The 17,680-nt window shown below is 46.8% G+C and overlaps 1 protein-coding gene across 1 annotated transcript in view; it reads left to right on the top strand.

Annotated features, from left to right (window-relative positions):
- Positions 1-17,680, top strand: part of TENM4 (teneurin transmembrane protein 4) — a 1,632,468-nt gene that overhangs the window by 1,438,351 nt on the left and 176,437 nt on the right. Inside the window, exon 16 of the mRNA XM_086933907.1 lies at positions 16,032-16,133. Within this exon, the coding sequence (XP_086790033.1) occupies positions 16,032-16,133 (102 nt within the window). The remainder of the gene's footprint in view (positions 1-16,031; positions 16,134-17,680) is intronic.

The following is a 17,680-nucleotide window of genomic DNA, read 5'->3' as shown; positions in this document are numbered from 1 at the left end:
AAAGGACCCAGTAAACAACTGCCTTAATATCCACCTGCTGGCTCTCAGTGAAACAAAGGATCCAGTAAACACCCGCCTTGAAATCAACCTGCTGGCTCTCAGTGAAACTAAGGATCCAATAAACACCCGCCTTGAGATCAACCTGCTGGCTCTCGGTGAAGCAATGGTTCCAATAAACACCCGCCTTGAGATCAACCTGCTGGCTCTCAGTGAAACAAAGGACCCAGTAAACACCCGCCTTGAGATCAACCTGCTGGCTCTCAGTGAAACTAAGGATCCAATAAACACCCGCCTTGAGATCAACCTGCTGGCTCTCGGTGAAGCAATGGTTCCAATAAACACCCGCCTTGAGATCAACCTGCTGGCTCTCAGTGAAACTAAGGATCCAATAAACACCCGCCTTGAGATCAACCTGCTAAGTCTCAGTGAAACTAAGGATCCAATAAACACCCTCCTTGAGATCAATCTGCTGGCTCTCGGTGAAGCAATGGTTCCAATAAACACCCGCCTTGAGATCAACCTGCTGGCTCTCAGTGAAACAAAGGATCCAATAAACACCCGCCTTGAGATCAACCTGCTGGCTCTCAGTGAAACTAAGGATCCAATAAACACCCGCCTTGAGATCAACCTGCTGGCTCTCGGTGAAGCAATGGTTCCAGTAAACACCCGCCTTGAGATCAACCTGCTGGCTCTCAGTGAAACAAAGGACCCAGTAAACACCCGCCTTGAGATCAACCTGCTGGCTCTCAGTGAAACAAAGGACACAGTAAACAACTGCCTTAATATCCACCTGCTGGCTCTCAGCGAAACAAAGGATCCAGTAAACACCCGCCTTGAAATCAACCTGCTGGCTCTCAGTGAAATAAAGGACCCAGTAAACAACTGCCTTAATATCCACCTGCTGGCTCTCAGTGAAACAAAGGATCCAATAAACACCCGCCTTGAGATGAACCGGCTGGCTCTCAGTGAAACAAAGGATCCAATAAACACCCGCCTTGAGATCAACCTGCTGGCTCTCAGTGAAACTAAGGATCCAATAAACACCGCCTTGAGATCAACCTGCTGGCTCTCAGTGAAACTAAGGATCCAATAAACACCCGCCTTGAGATCAACCTGCTGGCTCTCAGTGAAACTAAGGATCCAATAAACACCCGCCTTGAGATCAATCTGCTGACTCTCGGTGAAGCAATGGTTCCAGTAAACACCCACTTGAGATCAACCTGCTGGCTCTCGGTGAAGCAAAGGACCCAGTAAACACCCGCCTTGGGATCAACCTGCTGGCTCTCAGTGAAACAAAGGATCCAATAAACACTCGCCTTGAGATCAACCTGCTGGCTCTCAGTGAAACAAAGGATCCAATAAACACCCGCCTTGAGATCAACCTGCTGGCTCTCGGTGAAGCAATGGTTCCAGTAAACACCCGCCTTGAGATCAACCTGCTGGCTCTCAGTGAAACAAAGGACCCAGTAAACACCCGCCTTGAGATCAACCTGCTGGCTCTCAGTGAAACAAAGGACACAGTAAACAACTGCCTTAATATCCACCTGCTGGCTCTCAGCGAAACAAAGGATCCAGTAAACACCCGCCTTGAAATCAACCTGCTGGCTCTCAGTGAAATAAAGGACCCAGTAAACAACTGCCTTAATATCCACCTGCTGGCTCTCAGTGAAACAAAGGATCCAATAAACACCCGCCTTGAGATGAACCGGCTGGCTCTCAGTGAAACAAAGGATCCAATAAACACCCGCCTTGAGATCAACCTGCTGGCTCTCAGTGAAACTAAGGATCCAATAAACACCGCCTTGAGATCAACCTGCTGGCTCTCAGTGAAACTAAGGATCCAATAAACACCCGCCTTGAGATCAACCTGCTGGCTCTCAGTGAAACTAAGGATCCAATAAACACCCGCCTTGAGATCAATCTGCTGACTCTCGGTGAAGCAATGGTTCCAGTAAACACCCACTTGAGATCAACCTGCTGGCTCTCGGTGAAGCAAAGGACCCAGTAAACACCCGCCTTGGGATCAACCTGCTGGCTCTCTGTGAAACAAAGGATCCAATAAACACTCGCCTTGAGATCAACCTGCTGGCTCTCAGTGAAACAAAGGATCCAATAAACACTCGCCTTGAGATCAACCTGCTGGCTCTCAGTGAAACAAAGGATCCAATAAACACTCGCCTTGAGATCAACCTGCTGGCTCTCAGTGAAACAAAGGATCCAATAAACACCCGCCTTGAGATCAACCTGCTGGCTCTCAGTGAAACAAAGGATCCAATAAACACTCGCCTTGAGATCAACCTGCTGGCTCTCAGTGAAACAAAGGACCCAGTAAACAACTGCCTTAATATCCACCTGCTGGCTCTCAGTGAAGCAAAGGATCCAATAAACACCCGCCTTGAGATCAACCTGCTGGCTCTCAGTGAAATAAAGGACCCAGTAAACAACTGCCATAATATCCACCTGCTGGCTCTCAGTGAAACAAAGGACCCAGTAAACACCCGCCTTGAGATCAACCTGCTGGCTCTCAGTGAAACAAAGGATCCAATAAACACCCGCCTTGAGATCAACCCGCTGGCTCTCAGTGAAACAAAGGACCCAGTAAACAACTGCCTTAATATCCACCTGCTGGCTCTCAGTGAAGCAAAGGATCCAATAAACACCCGCCTTGAGATCAACCTGCTGGCTCTCGGTGAAGCAATGGTTCCAATAAACACCCGCCTTGAGATCAACCCGCTGGCTCTCAGTGAAACAAAGGATCCAATAAACACCCGCCTTGAGATCAACCTGCTGGCTCTCAGTGAAATAAAGGACCCAGTAAACAACTGCCATAATATCCACCTGCTGGCTCTTAGTGAAACAAAGGACCCAGTAAACACCCGCCTTGAGATCAACCTGCTAAGTCTCAGTGAAACTAAGGATCCAATAAACACCCGCCTTGAGATCAATCTGCTGGCTCTCGGTGAAGCAATGGTTCCAATAAACAGCCGCCTTGAGATCAACCTGCTGGCTCTCAGTGAAACAAAGGATCCAATAAACACCCGCCTTGAGATCAACCTGCTGGCTCTCAGTGAAACTAAGGATCCAATAAACACCCGCCTTGAGATCAACCTGCTGGCTCTCGGTGAAGCAATGGTTCCAATAAACACCCGCCTTGATATCAACCTGCTGGCTCTCAGTGAAACAAAGGACCCAGTAAACACCCGCCTTGAGATCAACCTGCTGGCTCTCAGTGAAACAAAGGACCCAGTAAACAACTGCCTTAATATCCACCTGCTGGCTCTCAGTGAAACAAAGGATCCAGTAAACACCCGCCTTGAAATCAACCTGCTGGCTCTCAGTGAAGCTAAGGATCCAATAAACACCCGCCTTGAGATCAACCTGCTGGCTCTCGGTGAAGCAATGGTTCCAATAAACACCCGCCTTGAGATCAACCCGCTGGCTCTCAGTGAAGCAAAGGATCCAATAAACACCCGCCTTGAGATCAACCTGCTGGCTCTCGGTGAAGCAATGGTTCCAATAAACACCCGCCTTGAGATCAACCCGCTGGCTCTCAGTGAAACAAAAGACCCAGTAAACACCCGCCTTGAGATCAACCTGCTGGCTCTCAGTGAAACAAAGGACCCAGTAAACACCCGCCTTGAGATCAACCTGCTGGCTCTCAGTGAAACAAAGGACCCAGTAAACACCCGCCTTGAGATCAACCTGCTGGCTCTCAGTGAAACAAAGGATCCAATAAACACTCGCCTTGAGATCAACCTGCTGGCTCTCAGTGAAACAAAGGATCCAATAAACACTCGCCTTGAGATCAACCTGCTGGCTCTCAGTGAAACAAAGGATCCAATAAACACTCGCCTTGAGATCAACCTGCTGGCTCTCAGTGAAACAAAGGATCCAATAAACACTCGCCTTGAGATCAACCTGCTGGCTCTCAGTGAAACAAAGGACCCAGTAAACAACTGCCTTAATATCCACCTGCTGGCTCTCAGTGAAGCAAAGGATCCAATAAACACCCGCCTTGAGATCAACCTGCTGGCTCTCGGTGAAGCAATGGTTCCAATAAACACCCGCCTTGAGATCAACCCGCTGGCTCTCAGTGAAGCAAAGGATCCAATAAACACCCGCCTTGAGATCAACCTGCTGGCTCTCGGTGAAGCAATGGTTCCAATAAACACCCGCCTTGAGATCAACCCGCTGGCTCTCAGTGAAACAAAAGACCCAGTAAACACCCGCCTTGAGATCAACCTGCTGGCTCTCAGTGAAACAAAGGACCCAGTAAACACCCGCCTTGAGATCAACCCGCTGGCTCTCAGTGAAGCAAAGGATCCAATAAACACCCGCCTTGAGATCAACCTGCTGGCTCTCAGTGAAGCAAAGGATCCAATAAACACCCGCCTTGAGATCAACCTGCTGGCTCTCAGTGAAACAAAGGACCCAGTAAACACCCGCCTTGAGATCAACCTGCTGGCTCTCGGTGAAGCAATGGTTCCAGTTTAATAATGGTGCACTCTGCACAGTTTCTATGAGAGAGCTTTCTTACCCACTCGAATGTCCGTCCCAGAAATCTTATGCTCATCCAAACACTCGCATTCTGCAAGGCCAGGTTCAGACGAACCAAAAATAGGAGATCCGTCCGAGCCCCTAACACAGCACACTGGTAACTCCTCTCCAAGATCACTCCAAAAATAGGAATCCCCTAAAAAATGCCGATTCTTTGGAGATTAGTTTTACACAGTGGAACCCAACACCGCTCTTGAAGGAAACCTGCCCTGTGTCGGGTTGAGCCTTCCCCGACACCTAAGGGTACACTGAGACTGATTTGAGCCCTAAACCTAGTGAATTCTGAGGACCATAACAGCACATGTTGATGGATCACCCACTGGAGACACCTTTGAAAGTCCCTGCCTTTGAAATGTGCCCGAGATGGCTTTCAGGCAAGAAAGAAATGATGTTTTGCAAACAAATACTTAGTTTCCTTGGCTAATTAGAACCAAATAGCCAAATTGTAGTTTGTGTAGCTTGCCTTGGTTACTGAATCATATGCATAACTGAATAGAGCACCAGTGGCAGGCAGTGCATGAAAATCTTATATTTGTTTTGGAAAATGATGCCCTGAGGCGCCAACCTTTCAAGATGGGCACCTAAAATCCAAAGATCCTGGATATTGGATCGAAAAGGCAGGAAAAGCTACTTTCACCCAAAGATTTACTTTCGTACTTCACCCGATAGGTGCTGTTTTGAAGTTTAGAGTTCATGGTCCTACCTGAAAGGGATCTAGTATTATTAGGTACACAAACAGGTGTAGTTCCTAGTACGTCCTCGTGGCATAGCTCCTCCTTCCATTTTCAGAACAGGAATTTGCAGTTTCTAAAGCAGATTTAATATGGGTTGATGATTTATTAATTAATTAATTTAAGGTTTTTATGGAGAACTTTATGATGAGAACAGCCATTTCAAAGTGTTTCTCCTGCCCAGGGAGGTTCCCTCTTGGCCAGCGGGTCCACTATAGGACACGGGAGTTGTCGACTCCTGAGATGGGACCTGGTTTCTCCGGATCAAGTGTGTGAAGGAGTAGGGAAACTTGATTGACAAGCAGAGGCACTTTGATTCCAGGCCATTCAGAGGCACAAAGACCAGCCAGGAAGGTTTTCTCTTTGTGTGCAGAGTTCTTGGCTAAAAGGGTTGGTGTGGACCGCCCACCCTAGGTCACCTGTAGGTTGCGGTTGGGTGTGGGGTTGCACCATTGCTAGGCATGGCTCTCACGGGGCTGCTTGAAACTGATTGGTCTCCTAGTCTAGTTCTAGGGGTCCAAAGATCTTAAGGGACAAAATGTCTCAAGGGTGACATTTACAGGTTTTGGACCAAATGTTAACATTTTAACAGAAATATTACTAGTCTTATAAATGCGTTCTGCACGGTAGCGCTTTTGGGCTTAGAAAGCAGCTTGACTGGCGAGGATTTGAAATTCATGTCCAATTCTCCATCCCTCGCCGCTCTCTCCTAAGTATAAATGCAAGTGGGATTTAAAAGCACTTACAGCCCTAACTGTTGATTCGCACTTGTGTGTGATTTCCATTACCGGCAAAATGTTCTGTGCTGTTCCTTTTTAGGAAGTCTTAAGTACAAGCTTAAGACATGATTTTTTTACAATTGAGTAATTCCACATGCATGGCACTGTGAGGGGATAGCCAGCGCAACATGACCCTTTTAGCATTCTGCAGATGGCATTTACTCTCTCCGGGCACAATTCGAGCCCTCTGTTCTCTAAAACGAGACGGTGGTGCTGTTTAACCAGCCTGTGACACGTGCACTGGCATTATTTCACTAAGATCTGAGGGGGAGCAGGGGTGGGAGGGGGGGGGGGGAGAATATGCAACACTCATTCGTGACCATTGGTGACATCGCATGACCTTTGACCCCCAACGGTGTTCTATTGTAAACCGTATTTGAGGCAGAAGTGTGCAAACAGTGGCTAATAACAGACCCAGACACCCAGGTGCTAAACTTACTTTTTTTAAAAAAAAGTTTAAACCATCTCTGTTGTCTGAGCTGCAAGCAGCAACAAGCTGTTGCAATGCAATAGATCTCGCATTTGCGAGAGTTTAAGCTATTGGCATTGTAAATGGCAACGGCTTTTGTTTATCTGTTTTGATAATTAACACATAAATAATTAGCACTGTCATTTACAATGCCAATAGCTCAAACTCTTGTAAATGCGAGACCTGTTTAATTTCAAAGAAGCGGCCACTGGGCTGCTTGGAAAGTGAAAGTGCGCATGGCGTGCTAAATGTTGCAGGAAAGCATGTCCTGCCTGCAGTCAGTAGGAGAAACTCATAAAAGAAAATAGTTCTTACAGACAAAAAGGACGACCTGTGTAACAACCAAAGTAAAAGGGCCAGTCCTCATGGGAGGTTACAAATGAAGACAAGGCGTCCCTAAGGAGGGACTAACAAGCCTGTTAACGAATAAGAAGCCAGCATTTACAAAGGACATTGACATAAGCCAATGACAAATATGGGCGGATAGCGGGCGGGCTTCTATTCCGTACTCCAATACAGCATTCCTCAGAGCAGCACATGCGCTGCCTAGACTTGACCTAAAAATGAGGTGGCAATTGCTACTCCTGATGTACTCCCTGTTTGTGGGAGGGTCATGGTGTAACATGGAGCACCATCCGAGGCTGCTTCCCAGTGGACACATCCCCTGTTCTGCACCAGGAACCTGCGGCCTCTCCGGGCCTGCTCCGAGATCCAGCGCCTTGACCCCTGGTCCAGTCGGATTCCGGTGCTAGGGCAGTGGCGGCTTCCAGAGGGAGTGATGCGGGCAGGTGGGGCAGGTGGTGAGGTAGTGGAGTCAGACATGCAATGGACAGGAGTAAGGTAAGTAATTAAATAAATAAAACAATTGGCGTTGCGCGCGCTGCATCACCAACTCGGCGCTGTAGCGTGCGCAAGGTAAATTGTTTTATTTATCTACTTACCTTACTCATGTCCGTCTTTTGTCAAACTCCACTATCCCCCACCCTGCCCCTCCCACGCCCCGCCTCACCGCGCCGCAGCACTCCCTCGGCGAGCCGCCACTGGTGCTAGGATGGGTTTAAGAGCGCGGAGGAGGCAGCAGGAGATGCTGCTTCCTCGCCTCACACAGAGACCAGGCTCGGTTGGCAAATATAATTCACCACAGCATGGAGGCGACGACAGAAGTGGCAGATATCCAATGTTCTAAGAGCAGAAGCCTCGTTAAGATACAGAGGCGCCCTTGGAAATCTCAGAATAACCCAGTCTTGAAGCAGCATCCCTGTATGCAGCAGGCGTCATCGCGGCCGGTCGTTCTGATGAGACTGACCTTTCATGTCCAGGGAGCTCCAATTGTGGGGATTTCCCAAAAACTGGAGTGGGTAAGGTGATTGAAAGATAAGCTCGTAACCGGATGTTGCCTCTTTCACAGAACATTACAGTGGATGGGTCCCCTGCAGGGCTCGAGTCGGTGGTCCACGCGGGTGGACGGCGTCCCCCCACTCTTTACACAGGGTGGACGCCGTCCCCCCTGCCAAGAAGCTGGGCCCCACAGAAATATGCTGAAGGTGTCCCGGTGTAAATTTCAGACACCGGGACGAGTTCAGCACGTGACGTCACAAGGTCATTTGCATACTATCAGTCCCCCCACTTCTTTTTATAGGACTTGTGCCCTGGTCCCCTGTCCCCTTTACTTGCCACAACCCTGGAATTCTGACTATAGTTTTTGTATGGATGAAGGCGCAAAGCTATGTTCGATGTCCCTGTCGCAAGTGTTCGGTCTGCCCTAAAAGCATGAAATACGACACCATTGCCATGGAAAAAATATGTGGGACAAGGTGTTGTTTTGCTTAAGAGGCCCAAAACATGTACACCAGGAAAGAGAGGAGACCTGGAGAGAGACTAGTCCTTGGGTACGCTAGGCTTGTGGTCAGTTTTGGGGTAAAAAAAAGTATACCTTATTCCGGATGTGCTCGTTAAGTCGGCATGTTTCTGGTTACGAGTTATCATTATTAGAGGAATCACTCGAGAGGGCACATGGGTTCAGGGCGAGGACTATAACAAGGCCCTTTCAGTGCTACAGTGACCAAGCTGCTTCACATTTGGCCCACTTAGACATTTAAGGGGTATCCGCAGGAAGTGGTGCCAGCATGCCTCTTCATATAAAACCCAGACTATCCTTGTGCCACTTTTGTAATGTCCATGATGCCTGGACTGGTCGTGGTGGTGAAGGTGGACAGTGATGCTGCAGGCAGGTCAATGCACAACAAGAGCGTAGAGTCTAAACTTAGTAGTAAGCAAGAGCGTAGCAGTCCACCTTTGTGGTAAGCAAAAGTGAAGCGGTCCACCTTAGTGGTAAGCAAAAGTGTAGCAGTCCACCTTAGTGGTAAGCAAAAGTGTAGCGGTCCACCTTAGTGGTAAGCAAGAGTGTAGCCGTCTACCTTAGTGGTAAGCAAAAGTGTAGCAGTCCACCTTAGTGGTAAGCAAAAGTGTAGCGGTCCACCTTAGTGGTAAGCAAGAGTGTAGCCGTCTACCTTAGTGGTAAGCAAAAGCGTAGCAGTCCACCTTAGCGGTAAGCAAGAGCATAGCGGTCCACCTTAGTGGTAAGCAAGAGTGTAACGGTCCACCTTAGTGGTAAGCAAGAGCACAGGGTTCGACCATAGTGGTATGGTGAGGAGACCCGTGTCCCAAAAAGATTCAGGTGATCAGCCCCCCTTCCTGAATTGCAATCTGTGACCTGGCGCATCGAGCATCTTGGGTATATCGATGGACCCTACCAATTTATACCTTGTACCGCACAAGCTATACATCTGCGAGCTAATGTACTTTTACAATTCATAAAATATTTTTATTGGAAGCGCGTGAATGGGAGTTCCTACATGAATGGCGTAAACTGTTCTTGTCCCCGAGGCGCTTTCCACTTGGAGCGAAAAGTAATTTTTCACACCTTCATAATCAGCACACTGTGTATCAGCAATGCATTTCTGCTTCCCTTTGCACGTTCATTAAACATAATAAGCAATGATTTTGTATGAAAATGCCCCAGACCGTAATCCAGATGTTCTAGGGCTGTTCTGCATGCCGACTGTAGGCAGGTAGTTTCTGGGATTTAGAAGGAGCGTGTTGGGCTCTCGCTCGAACTACAGTAATGAAAAGGAATTCGCTGCTGCGGACACGCGGAAGGCACATTTAAAAATAATTCGAAAACATGTAGGAAACCTATGAGAGGTGTGAAGCTTAGTTAAGAGACGCCGAGTGCACACAATGATAATTTTACCCTTTTCATGCGCTTAGTAGTTTTTCTGCGCTTTTTCGCCGGAATGCGGCGCCTGTGTTTTTTTTATGCCACATTGTCGCAGGTCCAAGCAGATACTAAGGAGGTTGTGATAGGAACTTATAGGTTTTCCAGAGATGCAATGACGCATTGGCTTACTGAATCACTCAGATGCCTACTGCTTAACCAGTTCAGCATAGTATGTGTGGCCACAGGAAACCGAGAGAGTGTGGTTCATGTCCACTTTCTTGGAGCAAAAAGAGGAGATGCTGGCAACAACGCGTGGTGCATTAAGGATTATGAGAGGAAAGAGTGAGTTGCTTTATTCTGTTGCTGGTGGAACCACCATGTTGGGTTGTGGTTTTAGACACAGGCGGACAAGCCTCGTTAGGAACTTCGAACACATTAGGACACTGGTCTGCACTTGCGACACGATTTTCTATTATAAGGTCTAGCCACCCTTGACCGCTCGTAGACGGCCACTGACAAATGATAGGTAGACTGATCTCAACGAGCATCACGACCGGACCAGTCTTGGCCGGTATGTCTCGCGGGTGGGGAGGCGGATGGGGGTCGCATGGGGAGGAGGGGGTCCCGTGGGGGGTAGTTTAATTTAACAATATATAAATATATATATATATATATATATATATATATATATATATATCCATCCATCCATCCTTTGTGCAGCAGCCGCTGCACCTCGCTGTGACCCCTCCTCTAGCAACAGCGGTCCGTACCCGGCAGCGAGCCCAATAAATTCTAAGCCAATCACAACGCTGCAAGCAGCATTGTGATTGGTGGGGACGCCGCCCAGCCAGGGGTTTACGAGGAGGCCATGTTCTGAGTGCAGGCTGCATTGCAGCCTGCATGGCAAAGATCAGAGTGCACATGACTGGTTTGGGCGGCCCCAGAGAGCAGCCCAAACAGTCATTGCGCCCTCAGGAGTGAGGAGCCCCGCCCACCCTCCAGTCTGCAACCAAACATAAAATTGTAATACCTGAAAGTTACCACTTTTCGTTTCTGCTTCCTGCACTGTGAGAAAGCAGTGGGGCGATGCTTCTCCGCCCTAGTGAGGGAGCCGCCCCTGGACAGGACCCGAACAGTGCAAGTTGAGCTTTGTGCCAAGGGAGGATGCGCTGAGGTGAGTCTGCAAATTTCCACCAATGAGAAAGGTGTGATGCAGTACTAACTGGGGTTTTCATGTCCAATTGTGTAGCACATGAGTGCCTCCTAACCCTCAATGCTCTAGTTCAGCGGTTGTTGACCTTTTAACATCTGTAGACCCCCACTGAATCATTACTGGAATCTGGAGGCCCCCACCGAGTGAATATTGGAAGCTGGGGGACCCAACCAATTGATTATCTAAAGCCAGGGTCCCGAAACTAAGCAATTGCTATGATTATAACCCCTAAATAACATATAAAAATAAATATACACCAAGCAAATGCTCAAATGTTGAAATATTTTGCCATTCACAGTCAAATATAGAAAAAGATTTCACATTTTAAATGTAGCTACTTTATTAATTTTGATATATATATATTTTTAATAATATTTAATTTTGTAAAACAGTATTGGACCCCCTGAGTGGGTCTTGCGGACCTCCAGGGGTCCTTAGACCACAGGTTAAGAACTACTGCTCTTGTGAGGGCCTAATACAGCAAGTCCATTTAAGAACAAACATCCTTCCACCTGGATACCTAGTTCCAACAGTATTAAAATAACACGTTTTCCCACAAAAGATTTGCTCTGCAAATCGCAGGTAAACCAGCCATGGGGTTATTTGAAAAATGCATATTAGGTCTGGGTTTTGACAGCACAGCTGTCAAACAGACCTATTACAAAAAATACACGAGGTGTGGACTTTGGTTCCACCCATTAACTTTCTTAGACCTACCCCATGCCTCTATCAGCCATTGACTTCAGACTTTGCCAATCAAATCTTGAATTCCCATCTCTCACCTTATGCTGTTGGCTGTTTGGGTGTATCTTTCTACCTCTTCTCAAGTGTTCGTGTTGAACTGTGTGAGGAACTGCTTTGCAACCAAGGCACGCTCTACCCACCCCTGCTGGTTCCCCCAAGTGTTTCTCACCCTAATGTACTCTTTCTCACTCTAGCGCAAGCATTTGTGCATTAATTCCAGACCTTGGCTTTGCCAGTGCCTGTTTTGTGAAAGAGGTGGAAGAGAATGCAGGCGCCTTTGGTATGATGCAGGCAGAGGATAACCGTATACATATGAAGGTGCAATTCCGTATTCTTCCAGATGTGATAATGGTTGAACGTTTGCACCGATTCACCATGCGGACCTGAATGTCCCACTAATGCAGTCCTTCTTGCTTTCTTTGGTACCAGCAGTTCTACAGGGGCTCTTGGTGGCAACAGGAATTGTCATTTGCAGACCAGAAAGAACATTTGCGATCAGCAGCAGTGCAGAGGCATAGCCACACTGAAGGTTCTTCCATGGAGTTTTAAGTACAGGTTAACTATTTTTCCATTTAAGTTAGTTGTTCAGTCAGTTAAACTTTCTGTATAATGCAGATTTCTCTGATCCCAATTTAATTGAGGGACAAACTCTCTTTCCTGGATAAGTCGACTCTTATCTGCAAATTCACATGTTCAGGAGAAATCTTGAGGAGCCCAAAATGATTTCCCAACCAGGAGGCTTCATTTAAAACAGGCCAACACTTGCTGGTTCTAGAGCCTAAGGTGTGCGAGAAGATGGAGAGGTTTTGCAGGACTTCCCACCTCCAGGGAAGAGATTTTGAGACATCTGGTTCCCAGAGGTCACTTTACCGGAATTTTTCCATTAGGCGACACCTGGAAAAAGTGACACCTTTCATACTTAGCTTCAAGATGTGAAATAAGTGCACTGAAGATTTGAGGGAAGCATCAGAAAAGTAAAATTTAAAAAACGTTTTCTGGACAACATTACTGATGAAACAAGCGAGGCAATTGTGAGATGGTATCTCCTGACAGACATGGCTTTTTGGCCACATAGTGGGGAGAGGGGCCTGCAGCTGGGACACCTGACCAGGGCAGGCTTTTGAAAAGAAACCATTGAAATCCATGTCAGAGGGATTCAGCCAAACTCCAAAGGGTGGGACTTCCCTCTTAGTACCCCTAAAACTTGAGGGATAGACATTTCCAGGTTAAATTTAAACTATCCCCAAAACAGTGATATCTGCTTGTATAATCAGTCAAAAAATTTGAGTCATTATGGTGTAGATGATGGTGGTCCTCCTAAAACTATTGAGGGTAAATTTTGGTAATCTGTGCTCTTAACACATTTAAGGATATGTAGATATTGTATATGCCTGTTCTTAATACGATAGAAGTATAGCGGATTAAAATCTCCTCTTACTGTTCCTAGGAACATTAGGAGTAACTGTTGCGCATATCAGCTTTTAGTGCTAGTAAGTATTAGAAGTACGTATCGCACATCTCTCTACTTAGAGCTGATCAATTATACGGCGTAACTATAATTTGGATCTATTCCTAAATGTCCTGAAAACATCTGATTTAAATATTGTCCACATTCTGTTGGGCCTTTATCTACTTGTAGCTTCCTTAAGATATCAGGATTTAATGTTGACCAAATTGGCTCGTAATGCACATACACAAACCTTCTGTTCTCTTTTGCGCCTCCCTCGTGTAGTCTTCGACTCACAGGCTTCACTGACCCCCAGAAGCATCCTGATGAAGTTGTCCCAACGGCCGCTCTTGTTTGTCCATATTTCAGGCCACAGTGTCTGTCATTGGCTGCAAATTCTGTCATGGATGTGCTAAAAAGGTGCATGTGTCTGGGTGGTATGTGCCGCTGAACCACCGATTACTTGGCCTTTTGTCTGCATTGCTTCCATCTTTTGGCCTCATATCGTATCTGACAGGCGGTCCTCTTTGTCACATGGGAAAGCGGGAGCCCCGTCTCCCAATCAGGAGCTTCCAGAAGGTTGGCATGTCTAAAACTGGTGTCATACAATAGTTTTCTTGTAGTACACATTAAATATGTGTGAATTCACGGACTTCCATAGTTGGAAGCAATAAAGGTTGGGTTGTAAGTTCTATAACAGTGTTTTTCAACATGTGTACAATAACTAAGGTTGCTATTCTTTTTGCATTGGTTACCAGATACATTGTTGAAGCGGAACAGACATTGAACGTTCCTTTCCTCTTGCCTCAGTCGCTGTGTAGAACCTACCCTCCCTGGCACCCACAAGGTAACGCAGAGCAGGACGGATGAGGGCTGCCCTTTAATATCTCCTAGGAGCCCACTGTGGCCCGCCCGCGACTTTCGTTCGCGCCCCAAACAGGAAGTCTGTTGACCGGCTTATTTGTAGCTTCCTGGGTTGTGGGCCCTGGCGTGGAACCTGTTCTCAGATAACCATAGGTTCTGCTAAATTCAAGAGATGAGAAAAAGAATCGTAATTACCCGGCGGACCACCTCTCTGGCCTCCGCCGCAACATGTTTAAATGAAAAATGCTTCCTACCAGGTCCCATTCTCCGTCCTATAATTACAGCCAATTCCATCTGTCATCCATTTCACGTTGATGGGTCCCAAAATGATAGAGCGGGACAAACCCATCTATTTTATTCCATAATTCATCCTATCTCGCCACTAACCAGCTCTTGCCGGATGCTATTGCTAAGAGCCTGTAATGAAGCCGGGCCCGCAGTATTGTCTTATCACCGGCGCACTCCATTGTGCCGATTTAAGGATCCCGCTCTGCTGTTTTCATTAAAGGCGGCATGTAAACAATAATGATTGGAGATTGCCTCCCAGCCAGGCTTTCGAACATTGTGTTTTTCCAGCCCATTATGGCGATGAATATATTTTTGCAGTGCATTCGAACAGTGGCATTGCAGGGTAGGGGAAGGGAAGGGGGGGGGGGTGCTTGCACACAACAATCACCATGTTAAAGAAGTTGGGAAACTGAATTAACCTCTGCAAAATATATTGCCTGGTTGATTCTTGAACGCGAATATGTGATGTGATGATTGTGCGACAAGGCTTGATGGGTTTCTTGGACGTGAAGACTTGATGTGACAATTTGTTGGCCGACTATCAAGGGCGTCACAGGCAGGCTGTGTCTACTTCCATCACTCACTTGTAATCCATTCTACGCTCATCTGCCATGGAAGGAGATGGTGCGTCAGCCTTGCTTCGTTGACCTTTTCTTCTCTGTCGCTTCTACTTCTGTGTTTAGAGAGGCAGTGCTGTCTCTGTGATGGACTTAAGACTTCGGAACCTGCTGTCTGCAAACTTTAACTGAATCTTCAGACAGCGAGTGAAAACCTGGTTCAGGCAGGCTCTTCCAAGCACCACCCACTCAATCCTTCACAGATGCAGGCTGTGGGCTTCTGTTCCTGGGTGTAGGGGTCGCCACCCTCCCTACACTCCTACACCATCCCTTCGCACTGTAAAAAAAAAACTAAAATACATGTTTAAAAAACTGTTTTTGAAAGTTTGTTGAAGATGGTCAAGTGGCATGGTCAAGCAATAAGAAGTCTTGATTCCCATGCCATGATTTGTGCCGTCAAGCAATAAACTGTAACATAGCGCTTTCATGTATTGTCTGAAAAGATGGGAGCTGGTTTCAGACAGCCTGTAACATGGTTTGTAAGCTGTAAGATAAGAAAAAACTTGAAAAGGAGAAGTGTAATCTATGAGCATCAGTTAGTGACTCACCTATTTGTAGGCAATAAATGTAAGAAACAGACCATGGGTCGGGTTACTAGCAGTCTCGTGGTTACAGGGCACAACTTTTTTTGTCCTGGGTTTACGTTTTACTGAGCAGAAGCTGTGTCCATGTACACTGAGTTAAGTTGAATGTAATCCGGATCATTCAACTCACACCTGGGACGAAAAATGAAGACCTCAGAACAGGAAGTTGAAATATTCTGAACCAAGACTATCTGGAAGGAAAGTGCACAACGTGTGAACCTCAAAAACGATGGTTCCAGGTAAATAACTTTCAGGTCTGCCAGTTCATCTGGTTCAGCTGATTAGAAAACAAGTCTGGAGATCCCAGAATGCATTCAATTGTTAAATAAAAGTCAAAGCTAGTCCTGGGATGTTCCAGTGACAGTCATGTGTAAACACTGCCCCGTAGCCACAATCCTAGCCCAATGTTTCATTGTGCGAATCATTTGCCACCTCGGCTCAGCGACTCCCTTGACCCACCCTTGAAACTGGTCAGGTTTTCCTTTGTTGAACCAGCATTGCTTCTTTTTCCCCTCTAGAATCTGTGGATGACTGCCCCAGCAACTGCTATGGAAATGGAGAATGTGTGTCTGGGAACTGCCACTGCTTCCTTGGATTCCTGGGCCCTGACTGTGGGAGAGGTATGAAGTTTTTCTTTGCTTTTGTGTTACTCTGCTTCGAATTGAACAAGCATTAGCAAAGACAATAGGTCTCGCATATTGTACAGCAGCATTGCTAAACATATAGATTTTTTAAGTGCTGTGATGCCGCCTGCTTCAATATGCTTTGTTTTTAATTTTTTTAATCAAACTCATCGGAGTGGGATGGGGGATGGGGTAACACGTAGGGAAGGAGAGCGGAAAAGGACACGATGTGGGGAGAGAACATGCAAGAGACAATGGGGAAATGTATGCACAGCAGAGGGTTGGCAGGACAGGCCGGGGAGGCAAACAAACCATGTAGGGTGGGCAGGAAGGGATGGGGTAGCAAGCTGACAATGGAGGGCAGGCGTCCCTAGTAGCAAACTGACCAGAGAAAGTAGGCAGGTGGCACTGTGGCAACACACAGACAACGGAGGACGGGAGGGCGGTGTATGGATGCACTCGGATAGTGGGGAGTGGGAAGGTAGAGCTGGGCAAACACAAACTATGAAGGGTGTACAGGAGCAGATGATAAGCAAAGGGACAATGTAAGGTGCATGTTCAGGGCTGGGGCACCAAATTGACATGGGTGTCGTAGAGAATCAAGAACTGGAAGGGAGGAAGCAAGAACAGCAACTGAGGGAGACCAGGAAAGAGGAAAACAGAGGGGGAGAAGTGCATGAGAAAGACAGCTGGAAAACACACACACACTCATAGAATACTTAAACTAAGACAAAAAAAGTAGCACCTGAAAAATGAGCAGTGGAAGAATAAAAGTAATTTGTCCATGCTCTAGGGGAACGACAAACACAAGAAGAGGAAGGAAAGCCTACAGAAGCGGAGTTATAAGAAGCAAGCAAATGAGCGTGACAATGAAATCAACCAATTGCAAGCAGTGGGTGGGCTCCAAGCCCACTGTAAACTAACACCATGTCTCACGACAGATAGCACATGCGTTCTCTTAGGCAATACTTTAAAAAGGGCCATTCCGTGTAGAGCACATTTTGTTCGGGCATGTGGGCTGCTGAATTCATATCTGTGCATAGATTGCCGCCTAGTGCTGCATCTGTAACAATCACTGACAATAGACATTCTAGAATATTGTTTGTCTGGTGATGGCAGCAGGCATTTTGAGGTCTGTTGTGACGTCCATCACAAGATGGCCTCTTTAAGTTGTACCTTGGTATGTGGCTCTCCGCAGACTAGTGGCGAACAATCCATCACTCAATATCATGGGTACACTCAACTTGATTGGTTGTGCCCGGATAGGTAGAGCTTGCCCCCCATCTTCTGCAGCTACGGGTCTGTGGTTGAAACCATCTCTGGATCCCCTAGTGAAGAAGACGAGGACAATGTTGTGGAATACTTAGACCTTATGAGTTTAATATTCCTTGGTGATGTTTTGAATGCAGTGTACATTGTTCTAATTAAGAAATTGTTTTATACGTGTCTTCACTACCATGCAACGCCACAGATCCTAATGATCTGTCTTTTAATGAACCCGTCAATAATTGCTCAGTGGATTTATTCTGGTCATCGGTCACCCT

Source organism: Lissotriton vulgaris, chromosome 8 (genome assembly GCF_964263255.1).
Source record: "Lissotriton vulgaris chromosome 8, aLisVul1.2, whole genome shotgun sequence".
Classification (NCBI taxonomy): domain Eukaryota; kingdom Metazoa; phylum Chordata; class Amphibia; order Caudata; family Salamandridae; genus Lissotriton; species Lissotriton vulgaris.
This window is presented reverse-complemented; position numbering and strand designations above follow the sequence as displayed.